General features: G+C 25.5%; 2 protein-coding genes across 2 annotated transcripts; one reads left to right on the top strand and one right to left on the bottom strand.

Annotated features, from left to right (window-relative positions):
• Positions 1–997: 997 nt before the first annotated feature.
• On the bottom strand, positions 998–7,912 carry LOC105618610. Its single transcript, XM_012200144.1, has 11 exons — positions 7,729–7,912; positions 7,529–7,629; positions 7,247–7,330; positions 5,321–5,632; positions 4,784–4,890; positions 3,449–3,619; positions 2,317–2,549; positions 1,991–2,205; positions 1,460–1,716; positions 1,307–1,385; positions 998–1,156 (listed from the first exon to the last, which is right to left on the bottom strand). The coding sequence occupies exons 1-11, from the start codon at positions 7,910–7,912 to the stop codon at positions 998–1,000; spliced, it is 1,902 nt and encodes a 633-aa protein (XP_012055534.1).
• Positions 7,913–21,856: 13,944 nt separating this feature from the next.
• LOC105618599 lies at positions 21,857–23,066 on the top strand. The gene is made up of 2 exons (XM_012200132.1): positions 21,857–21,947; positions 22,588–23,066. The coding sequence occupies exons 1-2, from the start codon at positions 21,857–21,859 to the stop codon at positions 23,064–23,066; spliced, it is 570 nt and encodes a 189-aa protein (XP_012055522.1).
• The last annotated feature ends 616 nt before the right edge of the window (positions 23,067–23,682 follow it).

The following is a 23,682-nucleotide window of genomic DNA, read 5'->3' as shown; positions in this document are numbered from 1 at the left end:
GAGAGAGAGGGAGAGAGGGTGACCAGCGAATGATCAGACTTATATCCGGACATTTACACAAGATTTATTATTATTAATTTCAAATGCTTTTTTATTATATTAATTATATTAATATTATAATTTAAACGTATTTTAAGATTATTTTAAAAACGTTTAAGATTAATAATAGTATAAACAAATATAAAATTTTGTAGATTACCGAACATAAGTACATGTTCGATCATTGGAATGTTTACCTTATACTTCATGTTTGTGATATATGTATATGGAGGGATAAAAGCGATAGTAATGTAAATTTTTCCTCACTATTTTTAATCATTATCAATTTGAAATCATTAGTACAATTTACTGAAGCAAATATATTGAAAAAAATCTTTTTGTTCCTCAAAATTATAATTATTTAATTCTCTCTAAAATTAATCATAATTATTTGAAACATATAGATGGGTGAAAGCCATACTGATGTCATGTTTCAAATAATATCATAAACTGTATAACTGTATAATGTATATAATTTATAATAATTGCAAGTATTAAATATATATTAAAATATTATATCTCAATCAATTATTAGAATATTATATTAAATACTTTAATTATATTATTAATTTGATGATAAAAATTACAAAATCATAAATATTCGCTAGAAAGACTTACACAAAATGTAACGCGTGATGTTGTTTCTCGGTGACTAGCGAAACGACTGCCAGAGAAATTAGTAAATCCTACGAGTTTTTGCCTCGACTGTTTATACTTGTATTCGTCCTATCCAATATAAGTAAAGCTACATGAGATAGCAAACACAACACGAAGAATTCAAAATTCGAAATAATTTATCCGCTACTTATTTTGCGTCTATCAACCATGCATCATAAACCAGGAAAAATAGAAGGCCGACATCAGTATAATGAAAAATGTTAATTTTAAATATCTGAGAGCTTTGTAAGGTTTTATTAAACAAGATGTAATATTCTAGCATTCTCTCTTATTTACACTTTCAGTTTACGCGGCTTATTCTTTTTTTTCGATTGAAAAGGCTCATGAAAATAACGCGTTCCATAACACAGATGAGACAGCTGATGAACACCGCGGCGATTATAAAAAGTAGCAGCGGCACAATATCGCCGATCTCGACCGATTTCCATGATGATTTTTCCTGCAATCAAAGATAAATATATCAGTCTGTCAGATGATAAGTCAGCAAAATTTACAGCTCGTACAGCACAAAAATTTGCAACAACATTGCTGCAACATTTGCATGTTATTGCAATATTTTTGAATCTGTGATGTATGGGAGGATACGTACACTTCCTCCGCTTAGCTGAACCGACCATTGTGTCTCCAGCAATCGCTGCAGAATCCCATTGTCTCTTAAAAGAAGAATACTGCAACAAATAAAACGAAAATATTTATTGAAACAACAATCATTTTAATTTACATTAATAAAGCTTGCACGCACTTTGCGTTGATGATACCACGGTACGGGCTGTTTGGTTGCAAAGCCATTGCTATGGTAGTCTGCGTGATAACATCTAATGGCTCCAACTTGCAGTCGACTTTTTGTTGCAGCAACGTTGCCATATTATCCAATGTCATAAAGGCATATTTGTCGTCCTTACAAACGCGTTCTAAGCCATCCAAGTAATTACTCGGTAAATCAGTTTCCTTCCTTAGTAATTTATCGAACAGCACGTTCATTATTTTATCCGATGTATTCTGTCATAATAAAATTATCATAAATCAATGTGTCGTACATGAAACTTTTCTTAAATATAATTTTTGTTAAAAGAGAGAGAGAAAAAAAAAAGACTAACTCGTTTTTAGAAAAATTCATAAAAACGTATAAATTAGTATATATAATCTATAAGAATAGAAAACTTTTTTAATTATAAAATATACCGTTACGGCATTTTTACTTCAAACATGTAATATACTTTTTTTCTAATCGCTGATTTTATATCAAAGGTAATCTGGGAATTATTTTAAGCACCTGAAAAAAACTAAAATCTGCCGAGTCTCCGATCACGCCGAAACGATAGGTCTTATCCTTCAGAAGACCATCCATAGTCGTGAAGGGCATGATAAATGTTTTAACAGTAAGGAAACTAATCAAGGCAGCGGAATACGCGGCTACAATTACGACAGCCGATAGATGAATTATGAAATGCACAATTCTCACAGGATCCAGTATAGATTGTTTCATACCTTTACCATTTTTCATAAGAAAGATAGAGGTCGTATATTAAAAAAAAATTAGTATAATATATTAAGAAAAGCGCAACACTCGAGCAATTGACACGTAAAAGTTGAAGCTACCTTGATTGCAAAATGCTCCTGTGACAAAAAATAAAATTTCTGTAAATCTTAAACGGTTGTCATTTCGAAGATATGGAGATGTTACTGCAAATAATCTTTGAATGAGCACAATCGTTCCGCTCGTAAGTACAATAAAAAAAGCGATGGCACGCCAGATATTTGTGGAGAACGGTGCCGTGTAGGCATCCCATTTTACATCAGACGATGCAGGCTTTTTAATATACGCACGGCATCTTAAAACAGAAAGAACATAAATAATAGATTTTAATTTTGTTACCTGACACATGATCTAATTCATAAACTCGCGATATATTTATTTTTAAGGAACACTTGACACAATCTAATAGGCTTTCTATAATAAGCCATTATCTAAGTTTTAAATTGTAAGATATTGACCAATCACAGTCGAATGTGAGAAAAATAATTGACTATGATTGGCCATTTCTTACAGTTTAAGACTTAAAGCTTAAGTAATGACTTATTGTCGAAAGTCCATAATGTATCTAATAAATAATTAAATTCAACTATCATTATGCGCAATGTTACATTTATTACTACTCATTTCCACTAATGTTATAGATTAACTTTAATCTCGGTTCAACTTACTCTTTGTTTTTTTCTAATCTTTAGAACTAGAAAAAGACGAAGAGTAAGTTGAATCGAGATTAAAGTTAATCTACATTGGTGGAAATGGGCATTAGTCTTTCTACATCATGATCTGGTACAGATCATTGTTTTTAATGGACTTGACACAATGTAACGTATTTAAATAATTAAATTTAAATCATCTGTGTCTCTGAACCAATTAATAAATGTCCTTTAAATCTTATTAATTTCGCATATATTTTAATATTTTGCGTGTTCTGATGCTTATAAATACAGTGTTTTTAAACTACCCGAAAAATGTTACATAATGGACATATTACATATATAATTATATATAAAATATGTAATTTTAATGTATAATTTTATATTATTTTATATTATTATTTTATATAATATAATTTTATATAATTATATATGAAACATTTTTTTCTCGAGTAGATATCAAATATCTCAAGCTTGTCAACTAAAACATCGATTAGATTTAGATATCTCATTATTTAGAATTTTTTAAGAAGGAATATACTACTTAGTTGTGTAAATAGGCGTTGTAAAACTGATAGCATCTAATCTATCCGAGGTCATCATAAACTCCGTCGCCGCAAAGTCGACATCATTGTTCATTAACATCCCGATCGCACCCGTACATGATCCATTTGGTAGACACATGCCCCATGATTTGGCCTCCTTGTAGGTGAATCTGTGCACATTTAGAAATAAAATCGGTTTTTATTATCAGAATTCTGCAGCATATATAAGAACGGAATAAACAATTATTTTCAAATGACAATTGTATGTTTTTTTCCGAAGAAACTTCACAGCAAAAAGCTGTCAAAATCAAAATTAAATAACCAGAAAATTATATTCAAATTATTGATAATATTTTTCGAACAATAATAGTTATTGTAACAATTCCAGAGCAAAAGGAAGGAAGAAAAATCTAGAATGAAGGAGCAGTAACGTCATGTTGCGCAATCTTACTGCAAAATGGATTAATTTGAAAACAATCAAAATAACAATGTAACCTTTTTTAAAATATCATATTATCATTTTTATTTTAATAATAATCGTACTTAATTAAATAATGTGCAAAAAAATGACTACATTTTTATTTATTGTATTATTAATCAAGTATCAATTTAAGGAATTATTATATTGTTATTATTTATAAAATGATAGATTATATGCTATAATGATGTCTAATATATGTTATTTTATTTGTTGTAAAGTAGATACGTTAATTCAAAATCGATCATTCTTTACATTGAATATTATGAATATTTGAATATATGAATATTTGTTTTGATGAAGATCTTTTATATTATTTAATGAATTCTATGATGTAATTAGGTTTTATCCATTAAATAATCCAAGAACATATTCGGAAAGACGTCGAAGAACTGGCACTGGACGAAAAAGAGAGATCTTCGAGGAAAAAGCGGCGGCTAGTGAGGACGAATATTTTCGAAAAGAAACCGCGAGACAATTAAAAGAGCTCAGAGAAAAGCAAAGACAAATTAAAAAAGCGAAAAAAAATAAAAAGAATGATAAAGCAGCGGAAAAAGAAAAGCAAAAAAAACCTGCTCAAGCAGATAAAAAGCCCGATAGAAAATGATAAGATACGGAAAACTAATACAATATATACAGCACATATATATATAATATATTACAACAATTATTAACTAATCAATAAATTATATTTTTTATTTGGAAATTGTTATATAATATAATCGTTAAGTTTAATAGCGCTTATTTACAGAGCGTTTTTATACAATGTTTAATATAATTTTATATAATGTAATAATTTCTCTCACACATATAATATAATACCTTAATATATTATTTGATAATTTGATATACTTACGTGCAATTTAATGCCTCCTGCAATAGCAGTATTACTTCTCCAAAAAAGCCACTTATTTTTGTTATTTCATTTCGTTCATTACGATGAAACAAACTGATAGGAGGGTCCTATGCACATAAAATTATTATGCCAAAGAGAATATTAAGGTGCTTTAAAAATTATAAATATAATTCTGTTTTAATAAAATGTTATATAAAAAAACGCAAAGTAATAAGTGATTAACAAAATTAACAAAATATTTTTCAAAGCACTATTATATCATGTGTGATACAGAATAAAAAAATTTGTAAAGGTTTATTTTTAATAACAATGCTTTGAAAAGTACTTTCGTTAATAACTATTATCTTGCGTTATATCATTATCATCTTCGCCTTTTTGAAGATGATAAAAGTTATTCCACTAATTATCGTTAATTTAAATATTATTATTTCTTTTTTAACAAATAGTTAATCACTAACTTGCATGTTTAATTAATAAACATTATTATAACTCTCATTATTATAACTCTTATGCGAAAAATAGAATAAGCGACCTTACTTGGATTGACGTAACGCGTATATTCTGGCCGAAAAGATTGTTCCTTCTTAAAAATAGGCCATGCTTAGGACCTTTCAGTCCATTCCTTACATCCCATATACCGAACTGCGACGATCTCAATTCTCTTCCTTTGTTGACTTGATAAACTTCAGTGATGATTTCTCTGCCGATTACATTGGGGCTACTCTGAACCACCATGAACTTACAGTCAAACGGTATGTAAATCTCAAAGAAAAAGTCTTCGAATTTGGTCTCGTTATTGAAGAATATCACCCAAGTGGGATAAGCCATCGCGATCCACGTTGCGATCTGCTACATTTTAGCATTAAATAAACATTCACGTCAACTGTTCACTTAGGAATTTTCCAGGTTTTGCTTTATGAGAATACAATAACGAGAAAGTATTTGAAAAAGATAATTTTTCAAAGCTTCAAAAATATTTTGAACATTTATATGAAAATAAAACTTTGTGTTAAATGTTCTTAATTCATAATTTATATATTTATATATTTATATTTATATATATTTATATATATTTATATATATTTATATATATTTATATATATTTGTATATTTATTACATATTTATTATAACAAAAATTTAAAAAAAAAAGCTTTCTTGTATTTTTATGCGCATTAATATTTTTTTAAGACTTAAGAACCATCACATACAAAATTATATAGAGTAACTCCGGCAAATACGCCGCGCTGGGATTTATGCCACAGAAGTCAGAAAAAATAGAAAGAGTGGGGATAATTTTTTCGCAAACTACTTTTGCATGTCTTTATGTTATATTAGTGTTATGATTTCAATTTCTTACTGTTAATATTAATGAAATTATTGTGACTTGAATCGATATTTGTTAAGTATAGCGCTATCATAAATTATAATTAACATAAAATGATTACTACAGGATGCAAAAGACTTGATCACTTCGTAATACATGAGTGTAGAGGAATAGTAAAGCATGTTGTATAACAAAATACAAATATTTGCTCCTGTATTCTTTATTTAGTTTGTTGTCTTATATATCCGTTATGAAAATATAGTGCTTCTTTTACTTTGATTTTTTCTTTTATTTTGATGTTTCAATTTTCGTCTTTGAGAAATTTGTTTACGCTTTTGTTACTCTTCCATTACATCCGATTTACGCTCCGATTTTTATTTTCATCAGGGATCCCACCTTTGAGATATACGGCATTTTTAGCGGGCGGGATTTATGCTCAAAGCATACAAAGTACATAGATTGAATTCAACGTACTAAATGCAATAAACGTGTTACATGAAATATGTACCTCATGTCACTTGTAATACATATAAAAGATTGTAATTATTATTTATTACTTTGTATACATATTTATCATTCTTATTCCTTAATAAAACTTTATAAATGCATTTTATAAGTTATTGTGTCATTTTACTTATTTATATGCATTATTTGTAATTTTTCATGAGCCGTATATACTTCCCCCTTCCCCTGAATAGCTATACATCCTAGCCGTATCAAAAATGCAAGGTTTAAAAAAGTTCATTTTTTTATACAAAATATAAATATTTCAGATTTCTAATATTTTTTTCATAATAGTAGACAGTACAAAGTTTTTACTCTTATAGTTTGTTTATTTTAAGCATAGTAAATAATACTTAATAAATTATGTTTTTTATAGATGTGGCGCATATACGGTTACTCTAAGCTGCATAACATAGCATAGGCCACTGAATCAATAATAACCAATATAAAGATGTCATGTTGATTTACAAAAGATACTCATTGGTCTAAGGACCTTATACTATAGTTATGCAGTAATTTTGTGTGTGATGGTCCTAAGAATAGAAATAATGTTATATATATCGCAATAACTGAATAATGAATTAAATCTTATTAAAATCGTAGTTAGTTCTTTAAACTTTTAAAAAATAATTACATGAGCAAAACCATCCCTTGTATCTTCATAGTCGTTAAGCAGAATAAACAAAGGTCTCTTGATGTGAAAATAACTTTGCCCAATCTGCAAACAATCAAATGTCTTCTTCTTTGGTAAGAGATAAGTGCATCGTTTGTGACAATTAGATGCACAAAATAATCTTGCTATTTATTATATAGCTTTGTTACAAAAGAATTCTCAATATTTCTCTTTGTTTAATAATTAAATATTACTGATTACTGATAGAAGAAAGGCAAATCCCTTTTTTTTTTATATGCTCACTCGTGTGCTGAACATATGAAAATCCATGAAAGTAGTGCGTATGTGATGAGTCATGCTCAGGTATCTCTGAAGAGTCAGCAAGTGTTCATTTTCCATAAGTCCTACAAAGTGCGAACTTTCAATATATGAAAAGTCGATTACACTAGTATGCCAAAAATCATTCTGATTGATGCAATATTCTGATTTCGCATTGTTCTCACCTTGTGTTTCAATAAGATTCGAATTACTGTGCAAGAATACAATGCACGTGTTATTAAAATAGTCACGGATACTCTTGATCAGACCCTCGTACACATAAACCGGCCTGATTAGTTGACTCCATGTGAGATCGAATACAAAAACGATCAGGCCTATAATCAAGCACAAATCGGGCTTGCAAAACATTCTTCCTCGTATAATTGTGTAAATCGATGATCATTCGACAGCAGGGATTCAACCGATTTCACGAGTCAACTCGATGATTAATTAGATAGTTAGATAGATGAGATTGAAGACAATACACAAAATCCCGGATTTGATACATTTTCTGGTCACATTGCACATTCTTCATAAAAACTACGGCAAAAAAAGTATAAGTCAATTTTATTTAAATGTCAGATAGCGACTTACAACATTACTCGACTTACAACATTACCCGTTGTGCATGTTAGAAAGTAATAAAAGTTTAATTATACACTCCGATCGCATGCCTGATCGCATTTCTAGATCGAATCAAGAACTTTTTTTTATATAATTGAGTCCGTAATAATTGTACAATTCCATGGATTAAAATCGGTTTCGTAGAATAATTGATTCGAACGTGGCTTAAAGGTTCACGCGACTGCACTTGTATGCGACGAAATCGAAACTATTACTGCATTGCCAAGAATAAAACCATTTTCTTAAATAAACACGATCGCCTGATACGTACGCCCGGTTTCATGAGTTTGGCATCAATTATGTATTTGCTCTTTTAGCACATATTTACTCACGAAACGAGTCAAGCCATTATTCAAACAATTCTTGCTATACATTGTTAGTGGAGTGACATATTGTTTAGCAATGAGCAAAATGCGAACTTTGCAAATGGATTTATATAAATAAATGATCGATGGAAATTTCCGTTATATGAATCAAATGATATGAAAGCGATATTAATCTGATAAATTGTGATTCAATAATCACGAATCCAATCTTAATAACAGTCTGTTATAATAATTTTTATAGCTAATGAAAACTGTGACTAATGTGACTGGGTTATAAACATACAATTATAGAGATTAAGAATTATGTAAGAGATTATCAGCATTATTGATTTGTCCTACTACACGAAGCTTTTAAAAAAGCAATTTATATATACAATGTATATTTGATTTAAGTCCCCAAACAGAATAAGAAGTCACGATAAAATAACGTCACGTCAAAATAATGTTAAAATGAATTACAAATAATTGAAAAATGACCGATGAATTTTTCGTGATAATTTTGAAATCATTTTGACATAATTTTGTTGATGTTATGATGACTTATTATTTTTCTCATAAGTCTAATCATCAAATAACATCGGTAAGATTTTTAGTATAGATTAAGCAATATTTATTCACATTCACATCAAGGAATATTTAATAAAAGAATATATAATAATATAAGCATTATAAACATTTCTTGATCAAATGTTAAGATTATATATACATATTCACATTTAATTTGTGTAACGCTTTTTGTAAAATTAATTTTACATATCTCAAGCGCGCAATGTGAAAGTGTAATGGTAATGTACATTAATGTTTTAATATAAATTTAATAAATTTTTAATTTTTAATTTTAAATATTGATTTAAAAATTAAAATTTTTTAATTATCAAAATTAACGTGCTCTGAGAGTACTATGTATATATATTGTATATATTATATAAATATATATAAATATATATAAATATATATAAATATACATTATATAGCACAAAATTTGCAGCAATGTCACTGTAAAATCTCTGCAATATTGCTGCAATAGTGTTGCTGTAACTTTTGTATAACTTTGTGCTATAACAGGTATGTATAATATCCCAGTCAGAAATGATAATAAAATCGACATTGAATCAATGTCATTCGACATTAAACAATATCGAAAATATCAAATCGATGTCAATTCGATGTCGATTTCGTTCAATCATTTCTGATTGGGATGCATATAATATGCACAATAATAAAAAATAATGTTTTAGCTTTGTAATTAAAATTCCGTTTATCCGAACATATTGAGGAATATAAAATAATTTCGATAATCGAACAATTTGGAGTTGTCTTACCATTCGACATGGTCAGATAAATAGAATTCTGTATATACGAAGCTAAGAAATTGTTTTTATCATTGCCCATATCATTTGTGCATGGTAAAGTACGTTACCCCGAAAATTAAAAAATTTTTATTTTTTAAATATTTAAAACTTAAAATTTTAAATGAAAAAAAATTTATATTAAAACGTATTTAATGTACCTTACTAAACAGTATGCATCAATGATATCTAAAATTTTAAAATATTAAAAAAGAATGTTACATAAAACTTAATTGTTTTTTATTTTTGCGCATATCATATGTTGATATATAATACGTGCAATAATAAAAGCTCAGACAATATTTATAGAATATTCACAAGATATTTGTAAGATTTATTTTTAATATTTTGTAAATATTTATGTGGTCTTAGATTGTACAGATATTTATTACAAAAATTACGAAATATTTATTGTAGATAAAATATTTATATATATTTTATAACGTTTTCGAATAAAGTTTATATAAAATAAGTATAAAATATTTATGAATATTTATTATAAATATTCTGTGTTACCTGGAAAAGATGTTTACTGCATTCTATCATTTATATTATTTATTTATTCCGAATTAACATTAAAAAACTGAAATCGAGGACATCGAATTCTTAATAAATTACTGCTATTATGCATAATTTAGATAATAAACTCTAATATGAGTTCGAATATTTGAAAATGGACATAAATAGAATGCATTATATAAATGCTTGTATAAATAGAATGCAGATAAAAGGAATTTTACTGCAAATATTATCACCAATGTTTAGCTTACTTTAAAGAGTTTAACAATCAAATAAATAATAAATGTTTCTTCTAGAAAACGAAAGAAAGATTGTAAATTTTTTATAGCTTTCAGTTAATTAAGATTTTCAATTGTATGACCATGCATAACTGAAAGAATATTTAATACATATATGTACAAAATTTTATTTAAAAATTGTGATTTTTCTAAAATAGATTTCCTAAAATTTTATTACATTAATTAATATTTATTGAATCTCTGTTCAATTAAAAAAATTATATTCTATAATTAGGCGACTTTTTTTTCTTGTAAATTTTTTTCTTCCCTACTTAATTATTTTATGAGTCAAGGGGGGAGTACAAATGTACTCCCTTCGCGGCGCCCTTGCTTGCATGATTAAATCACGAACTATTCATTTGTTTCGTTGTATTGTCCATCACCTAATTATTCAACCATGTGTATATACATACAAAATTTGGAATAAATAATTGATTAATCAATCTTTTTATTTATTATGCTTTTATCCAAAAACGTAGAACAATGTTGATTTATGTTTTACTGAAGATGGCTCCAAGATATAGCTTATAATGGAAAAAATAATAATATATCATAATAGCAGCTGCATAATTTTCCATGCTTTTTTTCAATGTTTTTTTCCGTAACAGTAAGCATTGGGCCGCATTCTCATTTGCTTATTTTATTTTTAAACAGAAAATTTTGTATATCTGATTATGTTATTCAATGATTTATTTAGTGACAACATTTACCTAATAAAGCACAATAATATATTATTTCATTCATATCTTTATAATATTAATACAAGTATTAATCTTAAATTTCGTCTTGCATTCGCTAATAAATTACATGATACAATAAATTACATGATACAATACAATAATAAACTTTTTTTTACTGTTTTTTCACGAAAATTAATTAATAATGATTATATATTTTTTAATGAAATATTTATAAAACAGCAATAATAAATTATAAAATTACTTATAAGCAAATTAGATTGTAATTATTTGTTTATAAGATTGTTTATTCTTACTATTAAAATCATTATATATGATATATATAATATGCACATGCGTTATCTTAACTTATAAAAAATACTTATGTCAGCAAAATCGACATCCTTTTTTGAAGAATAGCGGAACCGATTGGCAAGTTATTTCGACAAGATTTACGTGTATTTGTGCACGTATAAAAACAATAGGGTAACTCCAATATATATACCAATCAAAAACTTTATTAAGTATTATTTAATATGTTTAAAGTAAACGAATTATATCAATAAAAACTTTGTATTGTCTACTATTATAAAAAAAAGTATTATAAATCTGAAATATTTATATTTTGTATTAAAAAATGAACTTTTTTAAACTCTTGCATTTTTGCCGTATATCCAATAGGGGTGAGATTATGGCTATTCATAAGTGGAGGGAGGGGAGGAGGGGATGGGTACGGCTCATGAAAAATTTACAAATAACACATATATAAGACATAAAATGACACAATAATTTATAAAATGCATAAAGTTTTATTAAAGAATAAGAATGATAAATATGTATACGAAATAATAAATAATAATCTTCCACATGTATTACAAATATTATGACATGAGATACATATCATGTTCAACACATTTATTGCATTTAGTACATTCAATCTGCGCACTTTGTATGCTTTGGACATAAATCCCGCCCGCTAAAAATGCCGTATATCCCAAACAGGTGGGATATATGGCATCATGTATCACGAAATAACCACTAAGTCTTTTGTACGTCCTACAGTAGATTATAATTTATGATGGTACTATACTTAATACAGTGACAACTCACAATAATTTCATTAATATTAACAGTAAGAAACTGAAATCGTAACACTTTATTAATATAACATAAAGGCATGTAACAGAATAGATACCGGAAAATTATTCCCACTCCTATTTTTTCTGACTTCTGCGATGTAAATCCCAAAAGCGCACGTATTTGCCGGTTATCCTATTTTATTAATGTTTAACATTTAAGTCCCTCGTGAAAATTTTTCTCAGAATTTTTCATATAATTTTTCAGAATTTCTATAATTTCTCAGGATTTCTCTATATATTTCTCTATATAATTTTATAAGTTTCACATTTTTTTATACGAATTGAAATATTTTTCAGAAAATTTATATCTTTTCTCAAAATTTTTCTGTATGTTAATTATGAAATATCGTAAGATTTTTAAGATTTTTATAAGTAATAAATAATTTCTGATGAAATGTTATAAAATCTAAAAAATTAAAAAATATTTTTTTTTTAAATTATAAAATGAAAAATTTCAAAATATTTCAGAATTTACTTGTATGAAAAATTCTGAGAGAAGATATAAACTTTTCGAATATTTTTGAGTTTTTGAAGAATGTTCTAATTATAAAAATTATGAAAAAAATTTCACCAGACATATTTTAGTTTCTAGCATTTTCATAAAATAACTCGTCATTTTATAAACATACCCGGAAATCAAAATGTATCGCAAAAATGCAGCGATAACAGAAGGAAGGTAGATAATCCGTAAATGTCATTGTAGACAACAAAAATATTTTTTCCTGTGAAATTAGTGCCAATAACCAGGATTTATATATAATGATACGGTGATACGGTAAGCATCAATGCTATCCAGGAAAAATCGTTCGTATTGTTAGTTCTACAAATGCTGTCTTCGTAAGCAAATAATTCCAGTGAAAATTTACAGGTATCGTATATTTATTATATACATTATCGTGTATTTATTACAAAATAAGCAAAAGTTGTCAATATAACAAATAAAACGTGAAATAAAATAAATGATCAAGTTATTATTAAAATGCAAATAATCGAGCATAATAATTAGCAAGTAGAACATTAATTCGAGACATCACACCGTATGCTTCGAACATTATTTGAACTTTTATCACTTAAGATGGAATCAATTAAGATGATCAGATCGTTAGGTTGTCAAAAGATTGTATTAAACTAATTAATTCTGCCAAAGATTTTTAGCAAAAGTTAACGATAAAAAAGAGCGATACACAATAGAAAAGTGGCAAAAAATTTCGACGAGGCAAAAAAAGAAATAAAAAATCAAAATCAGCGACAGACTTTGATTCTTCTAATAAAGTAAAACCAATCATTCACAAAATGAAGATGCTGCTTCTGATTCTCTGTCTGGCTGTGGTGTACGATACCTGCCGGACATATGAAGATGCTGTAACTAAAGCAATACAAAGTAAGTCTCATAATAATAATATGATTGTAATATGATTGTATTGAATATTAGTGTTATTATCTAAAAATATTTTAATTTTTGATGAAATTATATTTTAGAATTTTGCATTATGATTAAGTAACGCGTTATGAAACAGAATTTTACGGATTAATGTAGATCAGATAATATTTTTAAAAAACATTTTGCTAAATCACTCCATGTACGTTTTTAATAAATTAATCAAATTTTTATATAAAAAAAGTAGTATAGATTTCTCGATATTAAAGTTCACAAGTAAAATAAACAAAATAAAAATGCAGTATCTGTGGATAAGTTTTATTGAAATAATACATTTTTAATTAAGCATTTCAAACTTCAAACATTTTGGCTGCATTTAAAACCATTTTTTTTAGAAAACTCCGCTTGAAATAATCAAAAACATAGTATGTTAGATAATCAAAACAATAACGATATCAAATAGAGCATTATTCGACAACTAAGCATTGTGATTACAAGTCTAAACATATTTCGGACTGCACACAATTCTAAATAATTTAAAGGACATATATATTACCATTAATATAATTGTTTAATTTGATTTGTTTAATTTGATTTATAACCTTTTGCAATTAGCTCAATTTATCCAAAATAAATAAAATTGAATAATAAATGATTTATTATTATTGAATAAAAAACCATATATGTGAATAAAAAACAAGTGAAAGTTTAATATCCATATAACGGAAGCTGAATAATCTAACATCTTATGTTAGATGCTTTAAGGAGGTTGTAAGGACATAAAACACGTATATTAATATTTACGCTTTAAACAAACTACATACATGTGAAAGTTGTATTCAACATGCCATATCAAATGTTTAATATAGCCAAGTGTAAAACTATAACTTTCAAATATATTATATTAAATACAGAAAATTTTATAACAAAAAATATGAAACAATACGTTTGATATGGCGTCTCTTGACTGTTTTTTTATAATTTAGATTAATATAGTATAAATAAAAAAGTATTTTTTTACACCTTTATCTTTTGTTGCACATGCGCACGCTTTCTGTATCTTCCTTTTCTCTATTACATACGCGTATCTATAATTTATTAACATGGTTTATTATATTAATTCTTTATGATTAATATTATTTGAATTTTTTTTAAACTTTCAATTTAAAAAACTCCTTTTTGTCTTCAAAATGTTTTTATTTAATATTTAATTTAAAATTTTTATGCTAAAATATTTTTGCTTGTTTTATTTAGCATTATTTTAAAAGCAACATGTGTGTATGTATGTGTATGTATGTGAATTTCAATGTCTCATGCAAAAACATTTTATATTTTAATTTTTTATCTTTAATCTGTATTTCAAAAAAATTTTTTACTTTTTAAGTTTCTTGTTTTTATTAGTTTTTATTAGTTTTTATTTCTGAGTTTTTAAAAATTATATTTCTTTATTTTATTTTTAATTATATATATTTTTAATTAAAATTTTTTTAATTTTTTAAAATTTCTTTTTAAAATTTTAATTTTGAAATTTTTTTTGTTTAATTTTAATTTTTTTTAAATTTTCTAACATTTGTTTTTAAGATTCCCGTCTATTGTAACTAATTTCTGGCAGCAATCGGAAATATATATTTTTTTAACAGATTTTAAAGCTTTTTTAAATTTTTCTTTAAGTTTTTTAAATTCCTTTTTTTAATTTTAATCTTTTTTTTATTTAAGCTTTCAATTAAAAAATATTTTTTGCCTTTAAAATATTCTTATTTAATATTTTTTTAAATTATATTTTTTTAATTCTAATTTAAAAAATTTTTTTTAGTTTAATTTTAATTTAAAAAATTTTTTTTAATTTATTTTTTGAAGGTTTCCATTTATATTGCAATTAACTTCTGGCAACAGTCGGGAATATATTTAAAAAAAAAAACAGATTTTTAAACTTTTTTTAAATTTCTTCTTTAAGTTATTTAAAATTTTTTTTTTTAATTTTAATTTTTTTCTAATTTTTTTTATTCTGAACTCAACTTATAGTGATTAGAGAGAAATCTGAGAAAGGACATGACGGCTCAAAACTAGAGCACTATAATATAGATATTCATATTCGCCATTTTTGTTTTCCATGCCCTGATAATAACATTGATAATATTTCGATATAGAAGCATTATAGATAACGAATTTACAAAATTAGTAAACAATTATTAACATCTCTTTGTTGAAATATTGTTTTCATCTATGCGTATATCTGCAGAATATTATAAGTAATATTATAAGTAATATTATAAGTAATAATAACCCTTTTATTAATTCGTATTACAAATAATTTCCGTATTGCAATAATTATGAAAGCATATGGATCCTAGATACTGCGTTTTAATGCGATTTGAGCACATCAAGTTTTTTCTTCATTATACTCTATTGACAATTTTATATTAATATATTAACAATTTTAGTCATTTTCAGTCGAGCTTATATATCTTAATGAAGTACTTAACTAATTACATTTATTTTATCCGTTCATATATCCGTTTTAGATTAAAAAGAACATACTCAATATCTTTTCTATGCATTTAGAGTACATTTTTTTCTTTTTTTAAAAAGGATTTTTTATAGAACTAATACACAACTCAACAAAAAAATAGGGAATACTTTCGAAGACGCAAAATTGTGCAATATTCAGAACACCGTACAGAACTCAGTGAAAAAATCGAAAAAGCACTTAAAAGCTTGAAATCTTTCTACAATACTTTCGAAATCGGAATAATTGATATTTCAATCCGACTGATTTTTTTACGGAGACATACGGACACAAATGGATATCCATCAACTCTGAAAAATTTTTATAATCTTTACAAAAGTATATGGCACGAAGTAAAATTCAACAAAAATGCGATATACAACAGTCGAAAGAGAGAATCTTTACTTTAAATTTACTTTTTTATTAAGTGTTGTTTTTTATTGATTGTTTTTCACCAAGTTATTGAACATTGCAGCAAAAATGATCACTTTTGTCCACATCACTTGTGAATGATATCTTCAAAACACGTTAGCCTTGAAAATTAAAAAAATTTAATTTTTTAAATATCTAAAACTTAAAATTTAAAATTTATAAAATTTATAACATATTTAAATATGTTTTAATATATATATTAAAACATATTTAATGTATTTTCTAAATAATGTTAGTTTTTCTAAATAATGAACGCCAGTTGAAATAAAAAAATTTTTTTAATTAAAAAAGAACGTTACTTAAACTTAATTGTTTTTTGTTATTGCGTCTTAAATTGCATACAACACACAGATCAGAGATATTTATTATAAAAATTACGAAATATTTACCGTATATTTTCTAGTATTTATATAAAATATTTAATATATATTTTATTAATGTTTTCGAATAAAGCTTATATAAAAATATAAAATAGTTATTGTAAATATATATTGTAATATTTATTGTAAATATTCTATGTTGTCTGGGAATTATGATACATTTACTACACCTTCTTCACTATCATTTATAGTTCCGAGCTGACATTCAAAAAACTGAAGTCGAGGACATCGAGCTCTTATTATTTAAATTACAACTCCCGTAATTCGAATAATAAACTTTGATATGAATTTGAATATTTAAAACTGAACATAAATTTGCATAAATAGAATGCAGATAAAAAGAATTCTACTGCAAATATTATCACCAATGTTTAGCTTACTTTAAAGAGTTAGGCAATCCCTATTGTTTTTTCTAGAAAATGTAAGAACGACCATAAATTTTTTAAAGCTTTTAGTAAATTAAATTAAGATCTTCAATTGTGTGCATAACTGACTATAAAACTTATCAATATATTTTTTTGTCGTTGCCTTATTAACTTTAATAGCACATTATTTGCGCAAGATATTAAAGCATATGAAATATATAATTGCTATTTTTTTAATATTTTTCAAAAATTCTATTATAAAAAATAAAAATGATAACGATAAATGCTACTATCAGCAATTTTTTTAAAAGTTTATTATAGATAAAATCTAGTGACTCTCATCTGCAAGAATTAATTTTCCGCAAGAATTTAACTTATTTATGTAATGTTCATATATGTATACGGATCCATTATGTAAATTATTTATAAGAATACAAGTATGTAAACATTAGACATTCTCTTGATGTGATAGAGAAGAATCATATTACGAAAACTTATCTATCCTATTTTCATCTTTTTCGCTCTATTAATAATATAGCAGGCCAGTCGTAAGTATTCATATACAAATACATGTAATATATGCTTAAATATAATTAAATAAATTCTCTATTACATTCAATAAAAATCTGAAGAGCATATTAATGTAAATGAAGAAAAGATTATTTTGTTTTTAAAGAGAGTGCAGTTATTGCTTATTTTTTTATAAAATTTGACTATTAGAATACAGATTCACAATATTTGAAAAACCAATATTTATTATCATAAATTTACTAAAAATATACAGAATGTGTTTTCCGTGCATGATACTCTATTGTCCCATAGAAATACAATTGCACGCTGATAGAATGATATTGATAGAGAAATCACTTAAGAGAAATCGATTTTTTTTTTCATATTAAATAGTATGTCAATGAAATAACTTTAATTGTAAACGACGTAACAATTCTTATCAACATTAAACTTCTTATTTTAAATTTTCTTACAATAACTAAAAAAATTTTACAAAAAATATAAATAGATTAGTTACATGTAATACATATATTACATTATTATATGCATATTATACATTATTATATACATATATTACATTATATGTAATACATATAATATGTACAAAATTTTATTTAAAAATTGTGATGTGCGTTCTATGTAGGATAAACAAATAGACAACTGGAAACAAGATACCGGAATATATTTGATTACACATAAATATATACATTTTGTAATTACTGAATTACTGAATAGAAATTACGATCATGACTTTGATTAGAAGAATGTTAAAATTTTAGATGGAAATTTTAGATCGAATGATGGAAAATTTAATTTCATGAAAAGTTATATATTAAATTAAAAAAAAATTTTAATTACAATACAATTCAATACAGAATATTTATTTTATGCGTATGTGGTATTTAACATTTATTTACTGTGTTTATTGTTAAATAAATATAGTAAGTTTATTTACTATTATTTTATAATATTGCAGGATACTCTTTAAATCTAATCTACAATTGAGTAAACATAGTTGTAAGTAGTCGTATTTATAAGAAATCACCAATCACAGTCGGATATTATCCTCGTATTCAATTGTGATTGGTCAAGTCTTATAACTACAATTATGTATAATACAATACTTACAATTAGGGCCAGCTCTAGTAATCTTAATGTGGGACCAGTAATCTTAATGTGGGTGCAAAAAAATGCAGGGCTAATTCTTGGAAAGAAAAATCATTATATCAAAGATAAAAATATATTCTTTAATAATAACAGTTCGAATATACTTTAAATATAAAAATGTCTTTAAGACCGCATAATAATATACACAAGTAATAAATGAAAAAAAGCCTTTATGCGGTTAAACTTAAAATCAGTGCTTAAATTTTTTGTATGAATTTATACACACATTCAATTCTGTAAAAATGCACCAAAATGTTTCCGTTTTAAAATGCATTTATTAACAAAACCAGAGTAATAATATCACAATTAAATTTACTAACAATTTAAATAATATTATGCTAATGTAAAAAATTAAATTAAGTGTATATGCAAGTAAGATACATGAATCAATTTCTCATAAACTTGCTAAGTTATTACCAACTTAATTTGTTTTGTATGCAAGCAATTTTGGCGAGGTAGCCAGCCTTACAAAAAATGTTTTTAAATTAAAATAATGAATACATTACAATATTACCAGTAATGAAATGTGTAATAAGTTATCAAATATATGTAAATAAAATATACTGTAATTTACTGATTATTTGCTAATTAAAAAACTTACATTGTCAATAATTATAATATTTAACATTTATTGCTTTATTAAGAAACATTGTTGCGCGAAGCCGGATATGGTCCTTTGACTAAAACCAGTTCTTACAACTACTTTTACAATTATAGATCGGGCTTTATATACGTTCAAATAATTACTTTTTTAATACGTACTTGCTTTTAACATTTCATAGTTTTTTCTGACATCCAATCTTTGATTCATTGTCAGTCATAATGTTATTGTGTTTAATTCTTCCGATACAACTACGAATTTTTTCTTTTATTTTTACACTCTTGATCTTTAAGTAAGTTTTCTTTCTTGATTATTTGATTAACTTTCTAATAAATTTCTAATAAATTTGTATCCATAGGCTTGTATCTATGGGCGCTGGCAGAACTATTTGCAAGAGGGTGCACTCAGAAGAATTTAAATTCGAACGCCAATTGCAGATATTAATGAATTCATTGATAATACGATGAATAAATTTAGACTGCAATAAATTTTTGTTTCAACATTGATTTTTCTAAAATGAATTTCTTAAAATTTTATTACATTAATTAGTATTCATGCATTGAATGTTCAATCAAAAAAATTATATTATATAATTACGCGACTTCTTTTTCCTGTAAATTTTCCTATTTCCCATTTAATTATTTTATGAGCCAGAAGGGTGCAAGTGTACTTCTCTGACGGTTTGCATCATTAAATCATAGACTACTTATTTATTTCATTGTTTCATCACCTAATTATTCAATCATATGGTAAAAAATTTGGAATAAACAATCGATTAATCAATCTTTTTATCTGTTACGTCCAGTGAACTCCACGATTTCTGCGTTTCACGAACATTCAATGAAATAGTTAATAAAATAAGTAAGGCACGAAATTGATTCGATTGATAATACGAATCTGAGAAACATATCATTAGAGACATTTACAATTTAAAAAGCACAATAATATATTATTTTATCTATATCTTTATAATGTTAATACAAGTATTAATCTTAAATTTCGTCTTGCTAATACAATAAATTACATGATACAATAAAATCAAATCTTTTTTTACTATTTTTTTCGTGTAAAATTAATTAATGATCATATATTTTTTAACGAAATATTTATGAGAAATAATTACTTATAAGCAAATTAGATTGTAATTATTTGTTTATAAGATCGTTGATTCTTACCATTAAAATCATAATATATGATATATATGTACATGCATTAAGTTTCTTAGCTAGAAAGCACTTATGTCAGCAAAACCTTTTTTGAAGAATAACGAAATTGATTGGCAATTTATTGCGACAAGGTTCATTTGTGCATGTATGAAAATAATATTTTATTAATGTTTAACGTTTTAAGTTATGTATCTAGTTTCGATTGTCTTCACAAAATAATTTGTCATTTTATTTAATAACCAGTAAACGTACCCGGAAACCAAAATGTATCGCATCACGCCAAAAATACAGCAATAATGGAAAGAAGGTATAGATATCCGTAAATGTCACTGTAGATATCGAAAGCGTTTTTCCATGTGAAATTAGTACCGATAACCAGGACTATACGTAACATAGTATGCGTCAATGCTGTCCATGAAAAGTCGTTTGTATTGTTAGTTCTACAAATGCTGTCTTCGTAAGCAAACAAGTCCAGTGCAAATTGCAAGTATATTTATTATCAAAATAAGCAAAAGTTGTTAATATAACGTATACGAATAAAACGAACAAAATAAATGATCAAGTTAATGTCCGAATGCAAATAACAGGGCGCAATTAGCAAATAGAACATTAATTCGAGACCTCGCATTGTCTGCTTCGAACATTATTTGAAACTTTTATCGCTTACGGAATCAATTAAGACGACTAGAACGTCAGGTTGTCAAAAGATTGTATTAAACTAATTAATTCTGTCAAAGACTTCTACCAAAAGGTAACAATAAAAAGGAGAGACATACGTTAAAAAAGTGGCTAATCGCAAAAAATTCCGACGAGGCAAGAAAGGAAATAAAAATCGCCAGTCGAAATTAACGACAGATTTCAATACTTCTAATAAAGTAAAATTAATCATTTACAAAATGAAGATACCACTTCTGATTCTTTGTCTGGCTGTAGTATATGGCACCTGTCAGACATATGATGAAAAAGATCACACTAAAGCAATAGAAAGTAAGTCTTATAATAACATATTAATAATATGATTGTAATATTAGCATTACTATCTAAAAATATTTTAATTTTTGATGAAATCATATTTTAATAGTTTACAGCATTATGATATTAAGTAACGCGTTATGAAACAAACAGAATTTTATCATTTACGGATTAATGTATCGGCCAAATAATATTTTTAAAAAAACATTTTGCTAAATCACTCCTTAATATGCGCTTTTTTAATAAATTAATAAAATTTTTATATAAAAAGTGTAAACTTCTTGAAAAGTATAGACTTTTCTAAAAAAATCTCTAAAAAAAGAATAGACTTCTTGATATTAAAATGATAAATTTTACAAATAAAATAGACAAATGAAAATGTGGTGTGCATAAGTTTTATAAAAGTAATACATTTTTAATTAAACTTTTTAAACTTCAAACATTTTGGCTGCATTTTGAAATCATTTTCAGAGAAAAAGATTTTTATATATTCGAAGAAAGAATAATTACAATATAATTAAATATTATAGTATGGTTTTATACAAATAAAATATGAAAGATAAAATTAATATTTATATTATACAATAATTATCCTTTTTAAAATTAATATTTATATTATACAATAATTATCCTTTTAATGTGCCATTTTTTTCAGATAATGGAGATTACAAAAACTATGCAAATATGCCTTTCGAAAGATCTCTCGTGAGATACAAGAGAACCATTTCATCAGTTATGCCAACTCCGATAAACGCACTCTTAAGCTTATTGGAATTTAACGATGTTAGATCTATAGATAAAAATTTCATGACTTTTATAAGTGATTTATTGACTGGAAAAGATGTATGGTCTGAAATAGCTTCAGCTAACATCTCGACATTGCTAAATCAGTTTAAGAAAATTAACATAGTCGATTTCGTGCGCGAAAAAATCATGACATTAATCAATGCATCATTTGACAAAATATTTGAAGTGGCGAAGGTCTGTTTTCTAAATTTATTTCTACCCATTTTGTACATGGTGCTGAATAAAGCAAAAGACACTGGATTGTTACCCTCACAAATAAGTGCTATGATCGAAATGTTCAATTTATGTTATAAATTTTTACAATTTGCTGGATATGTCCCAAAGTAAACAAAATTCAATAATAAACGATTTATTAAGATCGTACCAGATAAAAAATTTTTTATGCAATTATGAATATGTATAAACATATATAAACATATATAAACATATATAAACATATATAAACACGCCGAAATATTCATAAACATGTATAATTATACATGAAATATATCCATATATGTTCATGTATTCTTCTTCTTTTGTAAAATTATTACTTTTTAATGTAATAGAAATAATAATAGTAATGTGAAAACATAAAAAAATAATTAAAAGGATAAATTAATAATAATTTTTGCATTGTTTTAGAAAAAAACAAGTTTGGAAAAATGTAAAAAAAATTGCTCATACATAATTATGCATAATTTTATATATAATTATACGTAAGTAATATTTTTACATTTCTTCAAACTTAATTTTTTCTAAAACAAGTAATGCGAAAATTATTTTTTTAATTATTTTTAATGTTTTCACATTACTATTATTATTTTTATTACACTAAAAAGTAATTTTACAAAAGAAAAAATGATGTATGAACATGTATGAATATATTTCATATATAATTACATGTTTATAAATATTTATACATATTTATGCATAAAAAATTTTTTACCAGATATATGTGAAT

This window comes from Atta cephalotes (genome assembly GCF_000143395.1).
Source record: "Atta cephalotes unplaced genomic scaffold scaffold00001, whole genome shotgun sequence".
In the NCBI taxonomy this organism is placed as follows: Eukaryota; Metazoa; Arthropoda; class Insecta; order Hymenoptera; family Formicidae; genus Atta; species Atta cephalotes.
The sequence above is the reverse complement of the archived record's forward strand: the minus strand, read 5'-3'. Positions and strand labels throughout refer to the sequence as shown.